The 17,327-nt window shown below is 39.6% G+C and overlaps 1 protein-coding gene across 3 annotated transcripts in view; it reads right to left on the bottom strand.

Moving 5' to 3' along the window:
* Window positions 1-17,327, bottom strand: part of side-VII (sidestep VII transmembrane protein) — a 716,396-nt gene that overhangs the window by 221,757 nt on the left and 477,312 nt on the right. For all 3 annotated transcript variants that reach the window (XM_083119006.1, XM_083119007.1, XM_083119008.1), the window contains one exon: window positions 4,800-4,910. In XM_083119006.1, the coding sequence (XP_082975132.1) occupies window positions 4,800-4,910 (111 nt within the window). The remainder of the gene's footprint in view (window positions 1-4,799; window positions 4,911-17,327) is intronic.

The raw sequence follows: 17,327 nt of genomic DNA, 5'->3' as shown, positions 1-17,327 counted from the left end.
ATAGTCTCAAGTCAAGAGTCACACTGTTTTGGTTGTTTTGTCCAATTTTGCATTTCCAATATTATCTTCTTCTAAAACAACTATGCATAATAACATAGAAATTAGTTATTACAGAAACCAAGAACATTATAATAAGCTAATATCAATTAAGTAACCAATCAGTTTATGGAAATAACTCCTTTTCTTAGCAACAACATGTAAAACAAACACAATATAATGATAATCTCAAGATTGCAACAAACAGGTTGGTACCTAATCACTTTTATTACATATGCGTCAGTAAGGTCGTTACAACTTCTTGAAGTAGTTTCGCTTCAAACCGATGGGTACACAAGCAAATTTCCTGCATGAAGATACCAACAAGGGTACTTCCTCGGCTCCCCCTTGCCCAGTAGAATCCTCCCCTCCTGAGGTAACTCCACTGTCCAGAAGGGGACGATGTAGTACCAACTTTGGGAATCACCGTTGCAGATCATTTACGGTCATGTTGCTACACGCAAGTGGCAGTGCTCTTCGGACCATAATGTTAAAAGCCGATAACTCCAGCGCATCAGAACAAGATTAAAGAGAATAGGAGAACTTCCAACAAACCCTTGCTGCTGAACACGGTGAAAGTGCTTCAGGGACATAAACCGAAGCCGGAGAACGTGGAACGAATCAGTGATCGATCTTTGAGGGGTTCGTACGTCGATGCCTTGAACAGCAATTCTTTAAGCTGTAAGACTGTAAACATTTTATGCCCATATTGTAAAAGGGGTCATTTTGACAGGATTAGTCATTTAACTGACCAGACAACATTACCCGGTTTACGATATCCTTAGACTCAGAAATGTCGTTGACGAGGATTTACTGTGTCGTTCTTAGGCTCCTCTTGTCTTATGAACACTTTGGATAGTTAATTTCTTCATTTACTAACTTCAGAGTTACATCCACGAAACATTATTATTATTATGACGCGTAGGTTCACTTTTGAAGAACTTTATTTTCATAGCTGATCTTTCGTATCCTACTTTACAACCTTGAATTTTTGAATGACCCAATTCGTTACGTTAAACCCTTTCCAAACATTCGTTGATTTCGACAGATCTTGATAGTACTACATTATTAAGTGGGGGGTAGGTGTGTTATACCGCCTATAATCCTCTACAAAAAGGCCGATACAGTAGTATCCCCTGTCATTCAAATGACCACGTTTCATGATGTTTAATGCAACTTTATGCTATTTCTCGTTCCTTGAAGTTGATGGTTATACCTAACTATAATCTAGCACGGATAAACCTTTCCAAACTTCCACATCTAATGTGTACCATAAATGTAACGAAAATCAAAAAAGATGCAATCAGTAAATCCTTCGTACAACGGTTTAAATTATACAAGCTCATTATATTTCATTACACACACGCCACCACAAAATAATTACTTTCGCATTAAGCTAAACTAAATGGGTTGGCTCAAGGGAATATATAGAGGGTTGGAAAAATGGTGCTGGGTGGATAAAATACATTTATCGAGATTTTTTTTCCTGACGTAACAAATAAATGTTCGATTTACTGGAGAGAGACGGCATTCCAAATTTAAATTCTAGTAAGCGGGCTAAAAAATATAACTGTTACTTTCATCACGGTTCAGTGCTGTTTCTTATTTTGACTTTTCCTAACTTATTGGGCTGCCTTTTATCCTTCAGAATGTAAAAAGCTTACCAAATCTCCCGGATTGGCTAGAAATCTACAGGAATTTAATGCTTTTTCTCAGCTTCAAGGGTTCGTGAGCAGGAAAAATATTGGGTGAATCCTAACAAGGTTTTAAGTTTCCATATTTCCAAAGCGATTAATCAAATCATAATTTATGTCATTTCTGTTCTTCTGAAGATACTTTCAACACGAAAATCTTTGTGCTTATTACTGGCTAGTGACTTAATTTCACTCAAAAATGTGTTTTATGCGATGGCTCATGAATGGTTGACAATAAAAATTTCATTTTCTCTTTTTGTCTGGTAACTTTGGACAGAATCTGCTGTTCGAAACGGGATCCGATTTTTAGAACTGTGATCTCGCCTGCAAAATAACAACTGATTTGTTTGTGTGTGTTAATCACTTTAATCTAATCATCAATTCATCATCATAACCGGAATTACCCAAAAGATCAGAACAGAAAAGAGAAAGTGTCATGTACGCTAAGTTGCAATTTTCTTGGTTAGTAAGATGCTCTGAAAAGCCAATAGTCTTATTATCTGTTCTTTATTTAAACAAAGTCAATAGAAACAAATACACGTGACTTTTGAGAAATCCTATTGGTTGGTTATTCCAGTGGCAGCTGTGCATTAATATTGCGCATAGGAATACAGTGACTTTAACAAGACATACCACCCAACGCAGCAGCTATATTGAAGTTTTGAAGATGTACAGCTATGAACAATATAGCTCTCAAAAATCAACTGGTTTTGTTTACATTAACTTCGTTCTTACAATGGACGAAGAATAGTTCAAAATTCTGAAAAGACTTGTCTTTTACCTTAACGGGGTAGATAAGAGACGGGAGATTGCACGAAATAGAAAATATAAGCTTGGGAAATATGTACTAAATCTTCGAAGCAGGAGGAAGCGTAAATATATATTCAAATATTGACAGGCAGTCAGAAAGGCAAAACTTAGAGGAAAATTTCCATTTTTTTTCCTCCTCTGCTAAGTCGACAACAAAGAAAATGTAAACAAGGTACCGGAGAATGCAGAGAGGAAAGGGTGCCTCCTGGGACCACCTGTGGACGACGAAAGACTCCTTCCGCTGTTTGTCATTCTCTACACGCCGTGAACAGCGCCTTCAGTTCAGGCTCCAGAGTTTTGTTTGTTGCCGGCAAACAGGGGGAAGTTGACTCGAAGGTCCTTTTTCTTGGATGTGATCCTCATTTGATTATTCCGGCTGTTGGGTGCCTCAGGAGCCGAGAGCTTGCCTGTGAATCCAACAATAAAAGCGGTGCCTGGGAGGTGCGGAAATTATCTGATGAAGCAGGGGTGTTTTCGTTTCTTTGTTGAGAAGAAGAAAGCAGGAGATTATTTTCCAAGGCCATATATCAAGCGTAGCGTCTGTCGATGTTGTTTCTTTACAAGTTCAAACAGATGCGGGCCCAGAAACAAAATTCGTTTGTGTGTGTGTTTGGAAGTAACGCAGTCAAAAGTAACAGTTACTTTGCGGCACTTAAATACTTATATTGATGAAACGTGGCAGAAGAGTTAACTGTGGCAACTTTGTTTCCAACTCTTGTGCATTCTCTGGATGTTGAGGTGAAAGGATTTTCGTGTAAAATCCCGAGGGAATACTTATATTGAATATTTAGCAACGTGGCAGAAGACGTAACTGTTGCAACTCCGCTTTCAAACACTGTGTCTTGGCTGGATCCTAAAGTGAAAGAACTTTCGTGTAAAATCCTGAGGAAGTGAGGCTTCGTTGCATGCTAAATTTAGAACATCCACGCATTATTGCAATCTGTCACTTCTTATTGCGCTAAGACTTCACAGCTTGTGGTGGATCGATACATTAATTTGGAACGCGGTATTCAAGCTAGAAAGAAGCCATTGTCGAGGAAGCAGATATTGTTGAGCTTGGAATAGAAGAGAAAGAGAAACAGGTGCAAGTGGAATTCATGTAAAATATCATAGCGAGCATGCGAACGATTTTTCAAATTACAAGGGCGAGCCACATGAAAACCTTATAAAGTCCAATAAAAATTGTAGGGCAGACTGTATACACCTCAAATTTACATGAGGAACCAACTGTTATTTACAAAACGACCTCAAGGTTGCTACACTAATGAAGTGAACTTCAATGGCACCTCCTATACACACTTGCATCAGTGGAAAGGAGTGGTTTCTTGCCCTGTGTCAGCCTAAAACTTATAGAAATTTCTATGCAAATGATAATTCAATATCTCTGTGCATCCTTACCACAACAGCAAGTTTGCTAATGGAGGAGAAAGTTCGACAATGACCTCAGATCGCAGGCAGATGGGAGGAAAGGCCTTCGCAGTGGCACAAAAGTAACTGCACGTGGACACCAAAGACTTATCTTCTTACGATATCCGGACAGTAACTCAAAGTTGAAAATATATGTAGATCATCAATAGGTCTGTGCTAAAATGCAGCAAACCTGTGCAACCCTACATATAGAAATCTAATAGATAAGAAACATAAACAAATTAAGATATTCATTTGACTCTTCTTCGTACAATCATTCAAGCAAAGCTGAGTCCTTGTTTCATCACTTATTTTAGTTCTTGCAATAACATAACTATATGAAGACCTATAATATGTACAGTCAATTGGATTGTTACAACCCAGAACTGTCCGTGACTATACCGTAAACATAAAAAACATGCAAGTCCTCATATATTTATTTATTAGAATGTATTACGTGTAATTTACTTACAAGAAAATTTCCAGCACATGCAAACTGTAAAAGTAACTTACAGCTACTTGTATCTGAGTTACTTCATATTAGTAACCAACTCAGCACACTTTAAAAAATATATAAATCTTTCATTCTACAAATTTTCGCATTTATGAAATTAAGACTGACATTTACAATCGGTTTCAACACTTAGGTATATACACATCCCGAAAAATCTGGAGGAGATTGCCCGAAATTGGAATCGTGTCGTCGAAACTTTCGGAATCTCGCATACACGTGGTGATTTGCAATATGTTGAAATCCGTGATGGCATTTCTATAAACATTACTTTTCTCGGTACAAATCATAAATTATGTAAACTTAAAAGGCATTAAAATGTTTTCTAAATTTCAACTTACCCCCAGAGACGACGCAGACTAATTTGACACTAGCCCCCTCTGTGTAAGGGCCCACAACCGACGTTTTCTCAACCTTTTTCTCGTTTAAAATTACGATTTTTCTAGGCGGCACTGAAAAGATAAGAAAATATTAACAATTACAAGGATTACTTTTCAGATTCATATGTGCAATATCAAATACGTTAAATGTTTGTTATGTATCATTAAAAATAATGTGCTATTTATGTTCTAAAAATATTAAAACACACACTAAATATTATGTGTTATGTTTGTGTTAAACTATAGAAGAACGTACTCTAAAAAGTGTATAAGTCTGTGTACACAATCCATAGTTAGTTTATTGCACGTTGAAGTGGAAACAAGGCAAGCACATGTCTTTGACAGGTTTTATCTTAAATGTAACATTGAAACACAAATCATTAGATATAATGGGCATAAAATTTCTACGTAGCTTTAATATAGGCTGGATATATGACTAACCAAGGTGATATCAGATATCAGATTTTTATTCAGCTGTTCGCGAAACGTGGCAACACAGCACACAGCGATGTCCGTTAAAGCGCAGAAACTGCCAGCGGGAGCTGAGAGTCAATGATTGCGATGTTGCCATGTTCCCCGTACATTTTTAATCCGTGAAATAAAAATATATATAAAATCGGTTTCGCAATGTGAATTGACAAAGACTTGAAGAACAGATTCAAAGAGCTTCAAAACAAGACCAATATTGTATTTGTAGGACACCCAATACTGAGAAAACGTTGTTTGGCAAAATTGAAAATGACGGTTTTTTCAGAAATTTTGAAAACCTAAAAATTAATAATTGTGTTTAAAACCTTTCTTTCTGCACCCTACCGATCATAACCCGTTTTTGACTTACAGAATTTCAAAGATAGTGATCGTTTGCAAAATTAGAAGGCCTATTCGAAAAAATATTGTAGCATAGATTAAAGCAGAATTGAATAAGAAAAATTTTGTTGTAACGCGTTTTTATGTAGATCTACTGGTAAAGTTTTAATTCGAGTCCAAACTCGAGTATCTATAATTTTTAATCTGATAGTAATCTTTGCCGCTGTGGCGCGCATAGCGTGCCATTTCACAGTTTCTGATGGTTTTCTAGGCTTCGTAAAGTGAATAGTGTGACCGCAGTAACGTCATAGAGGTTCAGCGATAGTGACGTATGCCAATTTGTGTTAGCCTTGCACTAGTAAAAGCCTTGGTTGCAAGGTTGCTGAAATTAAGTAATCTAGAAACGAGGTGGTGAGTTATAAGACATCTCCAGATAAATAATAATGAACCGAGCACAGTGGGGATCGCATTGTTGTAAAGTCTGTCTTCACGCGTAACGAAGAGATCTGTCCCATGCCCCAGTAAGCTACGAAGACAGAGTAACGAACAACCGAAACTTTGAAAAGAATTCTTCCCAACTCTCACCCTAAGATATATCCACCAGTTCTCCTGCGTACCGGAAAAAATAAACCAAGAACAACTACTTCGCCTCAAGACTTTCATTTCATATTTCTGAGAGTACAGAGAGACGCACGCAAAGAGAGAGAGAGAAAAAAAACAAATCTCCCTCCGAAATACAAGCTTTCTGCCTCGAAATGCACGATTCCCCGCCTCATTTCCCCCGTACAGCTTCTTCTTGTCTTTATTTTCCGTTCTCTATGGTGTTGCCCGTTGCTTCGGAGCCCCCATTTTTGTTTCTTATTTTTATCTTCCCTCTCTCCCTCTCCCCTTTTCTCGTATTTTGCCTCCTTCCTCGCTGGGAATATTCTGACGGTGTATACATTAAGAGAGGCCATTTACGTCGTTTAGGTAGCTTGGGCCCTCGTCTTTCGAGTTTTACGAGTGTTTTTATGGGGATAATTTATATAGGGTGGCATCCTAGTTCTACATGGGAGACTAAGACGCAGTGTTGCCGCTGTCTAAACAATTGCATGATATCGAAATCTTTTCCAGCATCCGCTTCTAACCCCCTGTCTATCATTAATCTCAACCCCTTTCCGCGGAGGGGTATCACGACAACGGTTTTAATATTAACCAGCCTTACCTTCGGTGCAGTTAACTTTATTGCTTTTGAACCAAAGAAGGGAAAATATATTCCTATGCACTGCCAACACTGGAAAGGCTACGGCATACAGTAATTTTACTGTACAATTAGTATTGTCCACTTAAATAAATTTAGTGGAAGGGATTGTGAATGTTTGGTCTGAAGGTATTCGAAGGAAAACTGCAATTAATGAAACTAAAACAAACAGCTTAGAGAAATGTATAATCATGTTTTGGTTACATAAAATCTCATTTTTTATGGGGTGGTGCTTGTTTTTAATTAATACACTGTGATTTATTTGTCCGTATACCCTCTTTACTTTAAGTTTCCTAATAATAAGAGCAGTATATACCCCATTGGCACACTTTAAAGTCACAGACACGGCATATTATTATATTGTGGATGTTTACGCATGTTTTTGATCCCTCTGAGATAACTGTGAAGTTGAGAATGAGCTATGAAAGTGAAAAAAGAAACCATCAAAGAATACCTTTCCAGGATTCCAAACTATAGATCTTTTCAGTTCTTACGGCGGGCGCTCTAGTAGCTGGCAAGGGAAGTGGGGAGCGGGGATTACGCAACAGACAAACCAGACAACAGCAGTGGCGCCAAGAGACACGACGCGGCCGGAAAAAGTACTACGTGAAACTCGTTCTACTGGCCGCTGCGTTTCTTATCGTGCTGGATTGGTCACTTTCCTGCTCCCCGCTTCCCCTGCCAGCTTCTAGAGCGCCAGCCGTAAGAACTGAAAAGACCTATAAGAACCTATGACTTAGCACCGAATTAGAATTTCTCTAAAAACATACTTAGTGCCAAGAAGGAGATAAGGGGTCGATTCACGGCAACTTCAGATGGGAATTTTTGCCTCAATAGCCCTGCATTGAGTGGCTCAGATACTAATAAATGGATATCTGAAGTCTAACTTGAGAGATAACAGGGAATAGGGGCGTGGTGTGACCACGTGATCCTACCTCGACAATCTACCACATGCCTATATGACATATTGCAATTTGCAGGGGATAGCTTAACCTTCTATCTTTACATCTTAATGCAGTTCAATTTTTTGGTCATTGGTTAGAATCCTTGGAAGAGAAAAAGGTGAGATAATGTGAAGATGGAAATGTAGTATGTAGATGAGCTAGGCTCTGTGTAATTTATTATTTTACTCCACTTTCCTACCTTCCTATATTAGTCGTAACTATGAAGATTCATGATTAATTGAACGAACACATTCTGAGTGTTTCATAATATCCCTACTGGATGTTCTCAGGTTCGAGTCCCGGCCAGAGTGTGTACTGGTTGATTCAACTCCGCTTACTTGTAACGCTAGATTCAACGCGACGATGTATATGAGAAGAGGGAGAATTGAAAGAAACGCACGTGGTTAAGAAAACAAGCGTCCATGGTATTTACTTTCATAAGGTTTCAACCGATGATCCTCCATATCCGAACCGATCACAGCAGTGGCCTTGTTTCTTCATGTAAACATTCATTCTCGTCATAGCGATTGATATTAAGAGGTATATGAGTGACGTCAAACATCAGAAATGTCATACACAGTACATCGTAGAAATTGATGAAGGGACACTCCCAGATACGAATGTCCAGGTCAGAACTCGAATTTGGAACCTTCAGTAGCGAGATGCGAGTCGACCACTCAACATGCTGGACCACCAATGCCACATATAGCTTATCTCATCATTGTTGATCCTCACTGTTGCAAAAATATAAGCAAAATAAGAAATATACAAGTAGGTTTAAAGTACTTACAATGAAAAGGGGGATAACCAATAATATGCTAGAACACAATTTCAACACGGAATGTGTCAAAGCACCGTTGTAGAATATTCTGAACAAATTATATCTTAATGTGTTTTTATTACTTTGCGTCGTCTGGTGAAGAATCGCACTGTAAACTGTAGGTCCAGTCCGTATTAACCTTCTCTGCATAAAGTGAACTCAGCGTCGTCGCCTTGTAATCAAGGGGTCCCGGGTTCGATACCCGGTGGAGGCACATATAGTGGTTCGGATCCCACTTTAAACAGTAGGTCCAGTCCCAATTAGCCTTACTGTGCATAAAGTGGACTTAACACACCAAATCAATCAATCATAAATTGAACTTAAAAATAAACTAAAAAATACAAAAAAACAATTATTTTGTGTCTCTTTCCTGCCACTTTCGATTGATTGAGTGGGTGTTTTAAGTCCATTTTATGCACAGTAAGGCTAATTGGGACTGGACCTACAGTTTAAAGTGAGATCGGAATCACTATATGTGCCTCCACCGGGTATCGAACCCGGGACCCCTTGATTATACGGCCTGCCACTTTCGACTAATTGTAATAAGAATAAGGGTGCGTATTAGGAAAATTGAAGAGACGTTGACAACCGTTCCAAAGCCGGAGCTCAAACCCAGAACCTCGGGTGCCCAGTTGGCATCCGGTAGCACAATGGTGGAAATATATCGTCCTATAAAGTAGAACAACAACATTTTCTATTCGAGAATCTGGAAAGAACTCAATTCCGTATGGCCGCGAAATAATTGAAGGAAGTACACCATTTCACTAAGCCAACGATGACAAAACACTAATTATTTTACACATCGCAAACGCCATCCATGAATAGCATAGAACTATCCTATACATTAGACCACCCGAGAACCACCGTGTACGGCTTAAGCCTATCAATGGGAAGCGTGCCTTTTCAGCCTGACAGCTTAGTGCGTTGACGTTGATCTATGTTCCCGATGATAAAATCATCATACTTACGGCCATCCGCTCTGAAAGGCCAATGGTGCCTGCTTGCTTGTTCCACGTCAATGATAGATTGTTGTTGCGTAGCAGAACTGAAGATAACCAGATAAACTGCCAACAATTAAGGCATGTTCGTGAGTTAGATAACATGCTGCCAGCTAACAGCAACAAAGGGAAAGACGATAAAGTAATAGAGGAAGGAATTGTTGGAGATAATAGAATAGAAAGGGAAATATCGAGTAAAGAAGAGTGTCGTAAAAATAAGCAGCTGAATGGATTTTTTTTAAAAAGATAAAATTAGGGGAAATACACTTATACATGCGAAGTTATCAGCAATAGTACTAAGAAGTAATATATATTAAGACTTTTGTCCCGAAAATCTACGAAAAATTAAGACTGAATATTTTAATAGAACCGTTATAAGTTTTCTTATTTCATTATTCGGCAACTTTCAACTAATTGGATCGATCATGTCAGGGATAGGGACAAATGGAAGAAATATTGTGTTTCTGTGACAATAAATGAGGACTAAAAATGGTAAACGTTGTAAGTGCCAAAAGCGAAAGTGTTGGGAAATCGCACCGTTCCGCACATCAGTCCGTAGTGACCTCTTTACGCGCCCTTTCAACTACTTAGAGGGCTACCAGGCACATTTCACGTTGACCACATTATAAAGCATGGCACATTTAACAGTTTAAAGTGGAAAACGGTGTTTGAATTATTGTGACACTTACAGCGTGTACCAACTTTAGTCTTCAAATATTTAAGTTTATGAATGTTAGAGAGGGAATTAGAGTTTTAATTATATGAACAGTATAGTTAGATTAATTGAAAACATGCACACTTTATTTCTTTCCTCTTTGTTTCTGCATGTAATTTAAATACACATATGCGAACATTACTAATGCACCTTCTATTGGGACGCAAGTTATCGGAATGGCGCATTTGTAGTTACTCATCACATATGTTCTTTTTACCCTTCACGAAAAACGGAGATAAGTCTCTTAACTATATTAGAATTGAGGGTAGACCACTAACATAGAAATAAAATATTTCTTACTCGATTTTTAAAACTAATTCAATCATTCATAGTCTGTCTCTAAGGACTGAAATCTCCTCTGTAAAGGAGCACAGAGAAGGACAAACACAGGACAACACAACCTCACAAAGCCGGTCTCCGTGGCGAAGTGGTTAGCTCATCGCGCTGCGCCGCCAGGGGTCCCGGGTTCGAATCCCGGCCCGAGAATGGATGCTTGTGGGTGTCCATTCATCATTTTCTTCATATCATAAATTGAACCAAATCAATCAATCAAAAACCTCGCAATTGCCTGTAAGGAGCAGTTACCGGTGTGGACTACGTGGAAATGAGGTTGACTTTTCGGTGCCTTACCAGAAGGTAACCCCGTTACATCCCTTCGTTGTGGGGACATCGGCAACCGTCCCCCTTTATTCCACCCACGACTTGTACAAAGCAAAATGTACCAATTCCTTTATCATCATATTATTTATTCCGCTCTCGGTTGAACTACATTTGACATCAATGGGTGTATACAGATGCAACTCGAGTTCGTGCCTAAAACTATCTCATTTTGGTATCTACGTGTCCCCGGCCATAAAGCGGAGAAGATTAGAAAGGGGAAGGAAGAAAATGGAAGAGACCAGAATCCAAAAGAAGAGAGGGAAAGTCGAAACCGCATCCTTTAGTCCGGTTCAAACACTAGAAGACCAAACCTCCACCAAACCCATTCTGCAAACCCCGCTTAATTTCAAGTCCAAAGGCGGCGTAATTTTCGCCTGTATCGGCCTCTCTGTTGACCATGAGAGTTTAACGAAAGAGAGGGGGGGGCAACGGGGGGAAGGGGCGCTTCTGCAGCTGCGGACTCTCATACGGCCAAGACCGCAACATGGCGGCCAATCTTGCCCTCTTCACGCCATCTGTGAAAAACTCACTTCACTTCTGCAGTGTGGTTTTTCTTTTCTGCGGGGGGGTGGAGGGTGTTAATTTCTATGGATGGGCATATCCCCCCCCCGTCAAATTACTGCGAGATAAAGAAAGCCCTATTCCGGCTCTTCTTCTTTTATATGAGCCCTCTGGTTGAAATGAACTCTGTTCGCTGACCTCATACAGAATGACGGTATGTGTAACATGCATACGGCTTGCTTTTAATGGTATTTCGACCGTAAATGTTACGTTTAGAATCGTAAAATGAGTATGATTGGCTGATTCGGGACCAGCCGATCAGTAAGAAACACGTGTTGCGGTCTCTCAATTCAGAGAATTTCTGGACAAGATTTTATTGGTAATTTTATTGAACCTAATTTGCTTTTCCTTCATTCCCATGTATGCTATTCTTCTATTATCTATGTTGTTGTCCCTATCTACACAAAATAAATATTCCTTTCTAATAAGGAAAATGTCATTGTGATTTCAACAAAATCAAGCACATTTGTACACAAGTACCATATCATCACTGTAAGCTTTTTAATGTTAGTTGAAAGCCTAGTTGATTCATGAATGTATATATAGGGATTTCATACATAGGGATTTGTATAATATTGCTATTTATAGTTGATGCTTAAGTTGGACCTCTCATATCTTTATATGGAAGCCACCAGAGTAACTCTCTTCATCTTATCTAATGTGTTTTTCAGGAAATAATAATATAAAGTTGAATTATTATTTTTAACTGAAATCTTCTACAAGATTTGTTTCCACAGGGACAGAGATAATAAGTTTTAAAATAAACCAAAAATATTATAATACACCAATTAATTATTATGCAACCTTCATTTCGTGAAAGCAGCATTAATTAGTCTCCTTAGCAACCATAAACAACAACATGCAAAACAAAGATTATATAAAGATCAATTATCGTCCAAATTGCAGTTGACGGATAGTCTCTTGTGAGACAATTTGAAGCAAACGAGATATTATTTCTTTTAAAAGACTAGATTGGTTGGTTGATTTGTTTTGTTAAGTCCACTTTGTGCACAGTAAGGCTAATCGAGACTTGACCTACAGTTTAAAGTGGAATCCGAACCACTATGTGTATGGCGAATAGAGAAAAGAGACGCAAAATAAGAAAGAATTAAGATGAATCTTATAGTGACGACTAATATACAGAGGTCCCGGGTTCGAATTCCGCCCTGGAAAGCCTATTGTGTGTAAGTGTCCCATCTTCAGTTTCACCATATCTTCACTGATTAACATCTTCGAGATTAGCCCAAAGTGGCAGAATCAGTCAATCAATGCGTAGCACATGAACCAGTAGCGTCGAGTATTGAACCAGGTTACGTCATCCTTACCAATTGCTCTGTCGTAACTGGTTTCAAATCGGTCTTCTTTGGCGAAACGCCATAAGAATCCAGCTACAATCTTTCGTCATTACGAAAGTTCCAGCTAAACTGGAAACAGGATATTAAAGCATGCCTGGAGTTGATCACGTGCTCCCTTTTCATTGTTGCGCTTGGCCCTACGCTCTAAAATACTTTTGCCTGCGACAGTACCATGATGCTAATTACCGCGAGGACACATTCGTGTGTTATACTGGCATTCTACACGTTCCTAGTGTACGCTACAACCATTCACTAGAGAGGGGGTGGAGGGGGCGGTTGCCACCCCGTATTTGAGTGCGAGAATGATAAATAGATTGGGGTCGCGCCGGTGCGGTAAATTTCCTTCTTTATTAGTGGAAGCGTGTTCGTTATATGGGGTGCGTAGGGAGGGGTCTACGCATAGGCGCGTGCGCTGGGAAATATGCGGACGTTGCGTGAACTCGGGGGACCAAGTTGCGTAAAGGGACCATCATCCCCCCCTCAATGAAAGAAAACAGGCACAGAATAGTGCATTAATTCGAATAGCGTGCTTCCGCTGTGTGTGTATGAGAGCGAGAGAGAGAGAGAGGGAGAGAGAGAGAGAAAGACTAATCTAGTTTTGATTTCTATCTGTCGCAATATCACGGTGAAATATAAATATAAATTTCTCTCCCTCCAATTCCGGCTGATATAAGATAAGGATCACCTCGTGGCTGAAATGCATGATAACGCGTTTTGTGCAAATGGGTCAATAAAAAACATGCACGGAGCGTTAAGTAAGTGGGGATAAATTTTACTACCATTTCGACAAACATCGCGTGTCTTTGGCTGGCTACTTTTTCATCGAAGTCTCTGATAAGTCAACGATAAGACGCCGTACCTATTGCATAATGTTGCTATGTTTGATTTTTCTGTCCAGAAAAAAAAATATTCAGACGTTTATCTGTCCAGAACAACAAATGATTCAGTAGGTTTTCTATCCAGAACAGCAAACTGTTCAGCAAATGTTTGTCCAAAGAACAAACGATTCAGCAGGTTTTGTCAAACAATTCGACAGATTTTGTCCAAAACAACAAACGATTCAGCATGTCTGTGGTTCAGTCGGTAACGCGTCTGACTGCCATGTTCGATCCCCGGCCGGTTCAAATCCGGGAACTTTTCTAACGATGGAAGCGGTCCCGGCGCCCACCCAGCGTCGAATAACATGGGTACCTGGGGGAAACCCTGGGGGGTAAAGGCGGTAAAGGGGCGTGATGCTGATCACATCACCCCCACTCACGACCGGATCAAGAAAGTGTGGGGCGTTACCCCCGCACCCCCTATACGCCTTCATGGCGTGGTGCTTTGCACAGGGGAGCACTTTACTTTACTTTTACTTTACTGTGACCAAAATAGCAAACGATTCAGCACGTTTTTGTCCATAACAAACGATTCAGCAGGTTTTCTGCCCAAAACTAGATACGATTCAGTAGGTTTTCTGTCCAAAGCAACAAACGAATCAACTGGTTTTCTGCCCAAAAGAACAAACAACTCATCAACTTTTCTGTCCAGAACACCTAACGATTCAGCAGCTTTCCTTCTCTGAACAGCGAACGATTCAGCAGGTTATCTGACCAGAACAGTTAATGATTCAGCAGTATTTCTGCCCGGAACAGCTAACGATTCAGTAGTATTTCTGTCCAAAACAGCTAACGATTTAGCAGTATTTCTGCCCAGAACAGCTAACGATTCAGCAGTATTTCTGCCCAGAACAGCTATTGATTCAGCAGTATTTCTGTCCGGAACAGCTAACAACTAAGCAGTATTTCTGCCGAGAACAGCTAACGATTCAGCAGTATATCTGCCCAGACCAGCTAACGATTCAGCAGGTTTTTTCCAAGACGATCTACGATTCAGCAATTTTTTTTTGTCCATAACAACAAAAGATTCAAAATCTCTTTTTACCCACAGCAACAAAAGATTCAGCAGATTTACTCTGTTCTGAATAACACAGATCCAATCAATTCCACGTTAGAGGAATTACTAGAAGCCTATTTTGGCACTTTTGTATTTTATAATGCTATTTAAGTACATAGTTTCATAATTTCTAAGCTACTGTATTTTACAGTATATGGAGTCTAAAAATACAGTATATTAATTCTGTACAATATGTTTTGAAATACCATAAAAGAAAGTAAGTACACTTGCGTAGTGATAACTTTGTCGCTTTGTAATCAACGAAAGCCTTTCTGTGCATAAATTATACTTGAAAACAAACTCAAACAAGATAATAACAAGTAAAACAGTAATTAGCAAATAATACATTTCAACATATTTGGGCCTGTCACAATATATGTAGTGTTTATTTGTCTGCCTAGTTTAAACATTTGAGTGTATATACAGATCCGCTTCTTCATGACGACTGAGGAGTATAAAGGAATTGGCGGGCTTAGTGCTAGCTAGCCTAATATTCACGAAGATATATTCTAATTTTAAAATCCCAATGGGTACCTGGCAGACTCGCAAAAGTACCACCGAATCTTACATGCTGAAAAGCAACTTCACATACTCCTCAGAGAGAAAGAAGCAGCATAAAAATATGATACAGAAAGTGCTAGAAAGAGCATAGGAAACTCAAGAATTTCGTCTTTGCCTTCTTGCATTACCTTTCAGTCTCCATCCTTACCAGAAGCCTAAGAAAGAGTGTATGGGCATCTGCATAAAATATGCAAATCCTCTTCTCTATACTTACACCAGAGAGACTTCACTTTCTTCGATTCAAATGTATCTTCCTTACTTCCTCCCTTCCTATATCCGTCGTCAGTACATCCTGAAATTTCGGGAATAAAACATGACGGATCCCGTCCCTAAGATCAAGAATTTCATTACAAAGTACATTTTCTATAATGAGCTAAAGAAATCTATAGGAAGAGGTTGATAAATATTAAAATGTGAAACACAGAAATGGGTTCGTCCTTTCTCTCCCTGAAGAAACTCCCAGGGGATTTTTTCTGTTCCATAATTCCTTCAGGTTTATTTTTTCCTGTTAATCCTCGGTTGCATTAATTATATGGAAGTGACAATAAAAGCGCATGGCCTTACTGAAAGATTTAATCCATCCTTTTTTGTTCTGATTTTTTTTTGCACCAGCTACATTGTGAATTCTATCTAAAGGCATTTTTGATAAGATACAAAGAATTCTGTTGCCTCTTGAATTAATTTAAAAAAAGAGTACCGGTAAAGTCAGGAAATGCCCGAAAGCCCTGTTTTCCAGTGGTAAAAGTAAGACAAGGTCGAACGAGAGCCAATGCTTACATTAGTTGATTTCTTGTCGCGTTAGTTAGGTATTGAGTAGGGCTGAGCCGATACCACTAATGTAGAACCGATACCGATAGTCTCACCGATTCCCACCGATGTCGATACTCTCACCGTTTCCCACCGATTCTAATACGCTCACCGTTTCCCACCGATGCCGATACTTTCACCGATTCCCACCGATGCCAATGCTCTAACCGATTCCCACCGATGCCGATACTTTCACCGATTCCCACCTATGCCGATACTTTCACCGATTCCCACCGATGCCAATGCTCTAAGCGATTCCCACCGATACCGATACTTTCACCAATTTCCACCGATGCCAATGCTCTAACCGATTACCACCGATGCCGATACTCTCACCGATTCCCACCGATGCCAATCCTCTAACCGATTCCCACCGATGCCGATACTCTCACCGATTCCCACCGATGCCGATACTCTAACCGATTCCCACCGATGCCGATACTTTCACCGATATATCGCCTTCCGAGCTGAGGCTTAGCAAGTGGGCGTGTCTTTCAACCGGAAGACAAGCACAGTGGAAACGAATGCTCCCTAGTGTGAGACACGAGACAATGACTCGGAGACTTTTTACCAATTTCTTTATCAAGTGATCAAAAATAACTAATGACGGCTTTTCAAGGTGATCGACGCAAACTGATTTTAGTAATGTAGCGACCCCTCCAAATTCTGCTGGCATTCACACATCTATGTCTAGGCCGCAGTTTCGGAAATGAACAAACTAAAGTCAGAATGCATTTAGGACGGTTATAGTAATACTACTGGATTCTTTGTTGAGGAGGGCCTTGGGAACAGAGGGTGCACATGGCCAATTTTGTGACCACTCCAAATAAGGTGCAACTTCATTGCTTTTAAGTTGAAATATTTATTTCAACATTATGACAGGGAGGACGAAATACCGTAAGTCACTTATTGCATAATTTCCTGGCGGACAAAGTACACTGATGTAAACGTCCCCCTAGTGATAGAAACTCGGATCTAAGAATTTGAAGGAGGAGCGAAATTTCCGGAGGGATAATATACTAGAAGGTCCATTGTGTTTCGTCCTCGTGTGCTTTCAGAGGGGGAAATTGTATCATGAAGGGGGAA

The sequence above is a fragment of the Lepisma saccharinum genome, chromosome 3 (genome assembly GCF_977018435.1).
Source record: "Lepisma saccharinum chromosome 3, izLepSacc3.1, whole genome shotgun sequence".
NCBI classification, from domain to species: domain Eukaryota; kingdom Metazoa; phylum Arthropoda; class Insecta; order Zygentoma; family Lepismatidae; genus Lepisma; species Lepisma saccharinum.
This window is presented reverse-complemented; position numbering and strand designations above follow the sequence as displayed.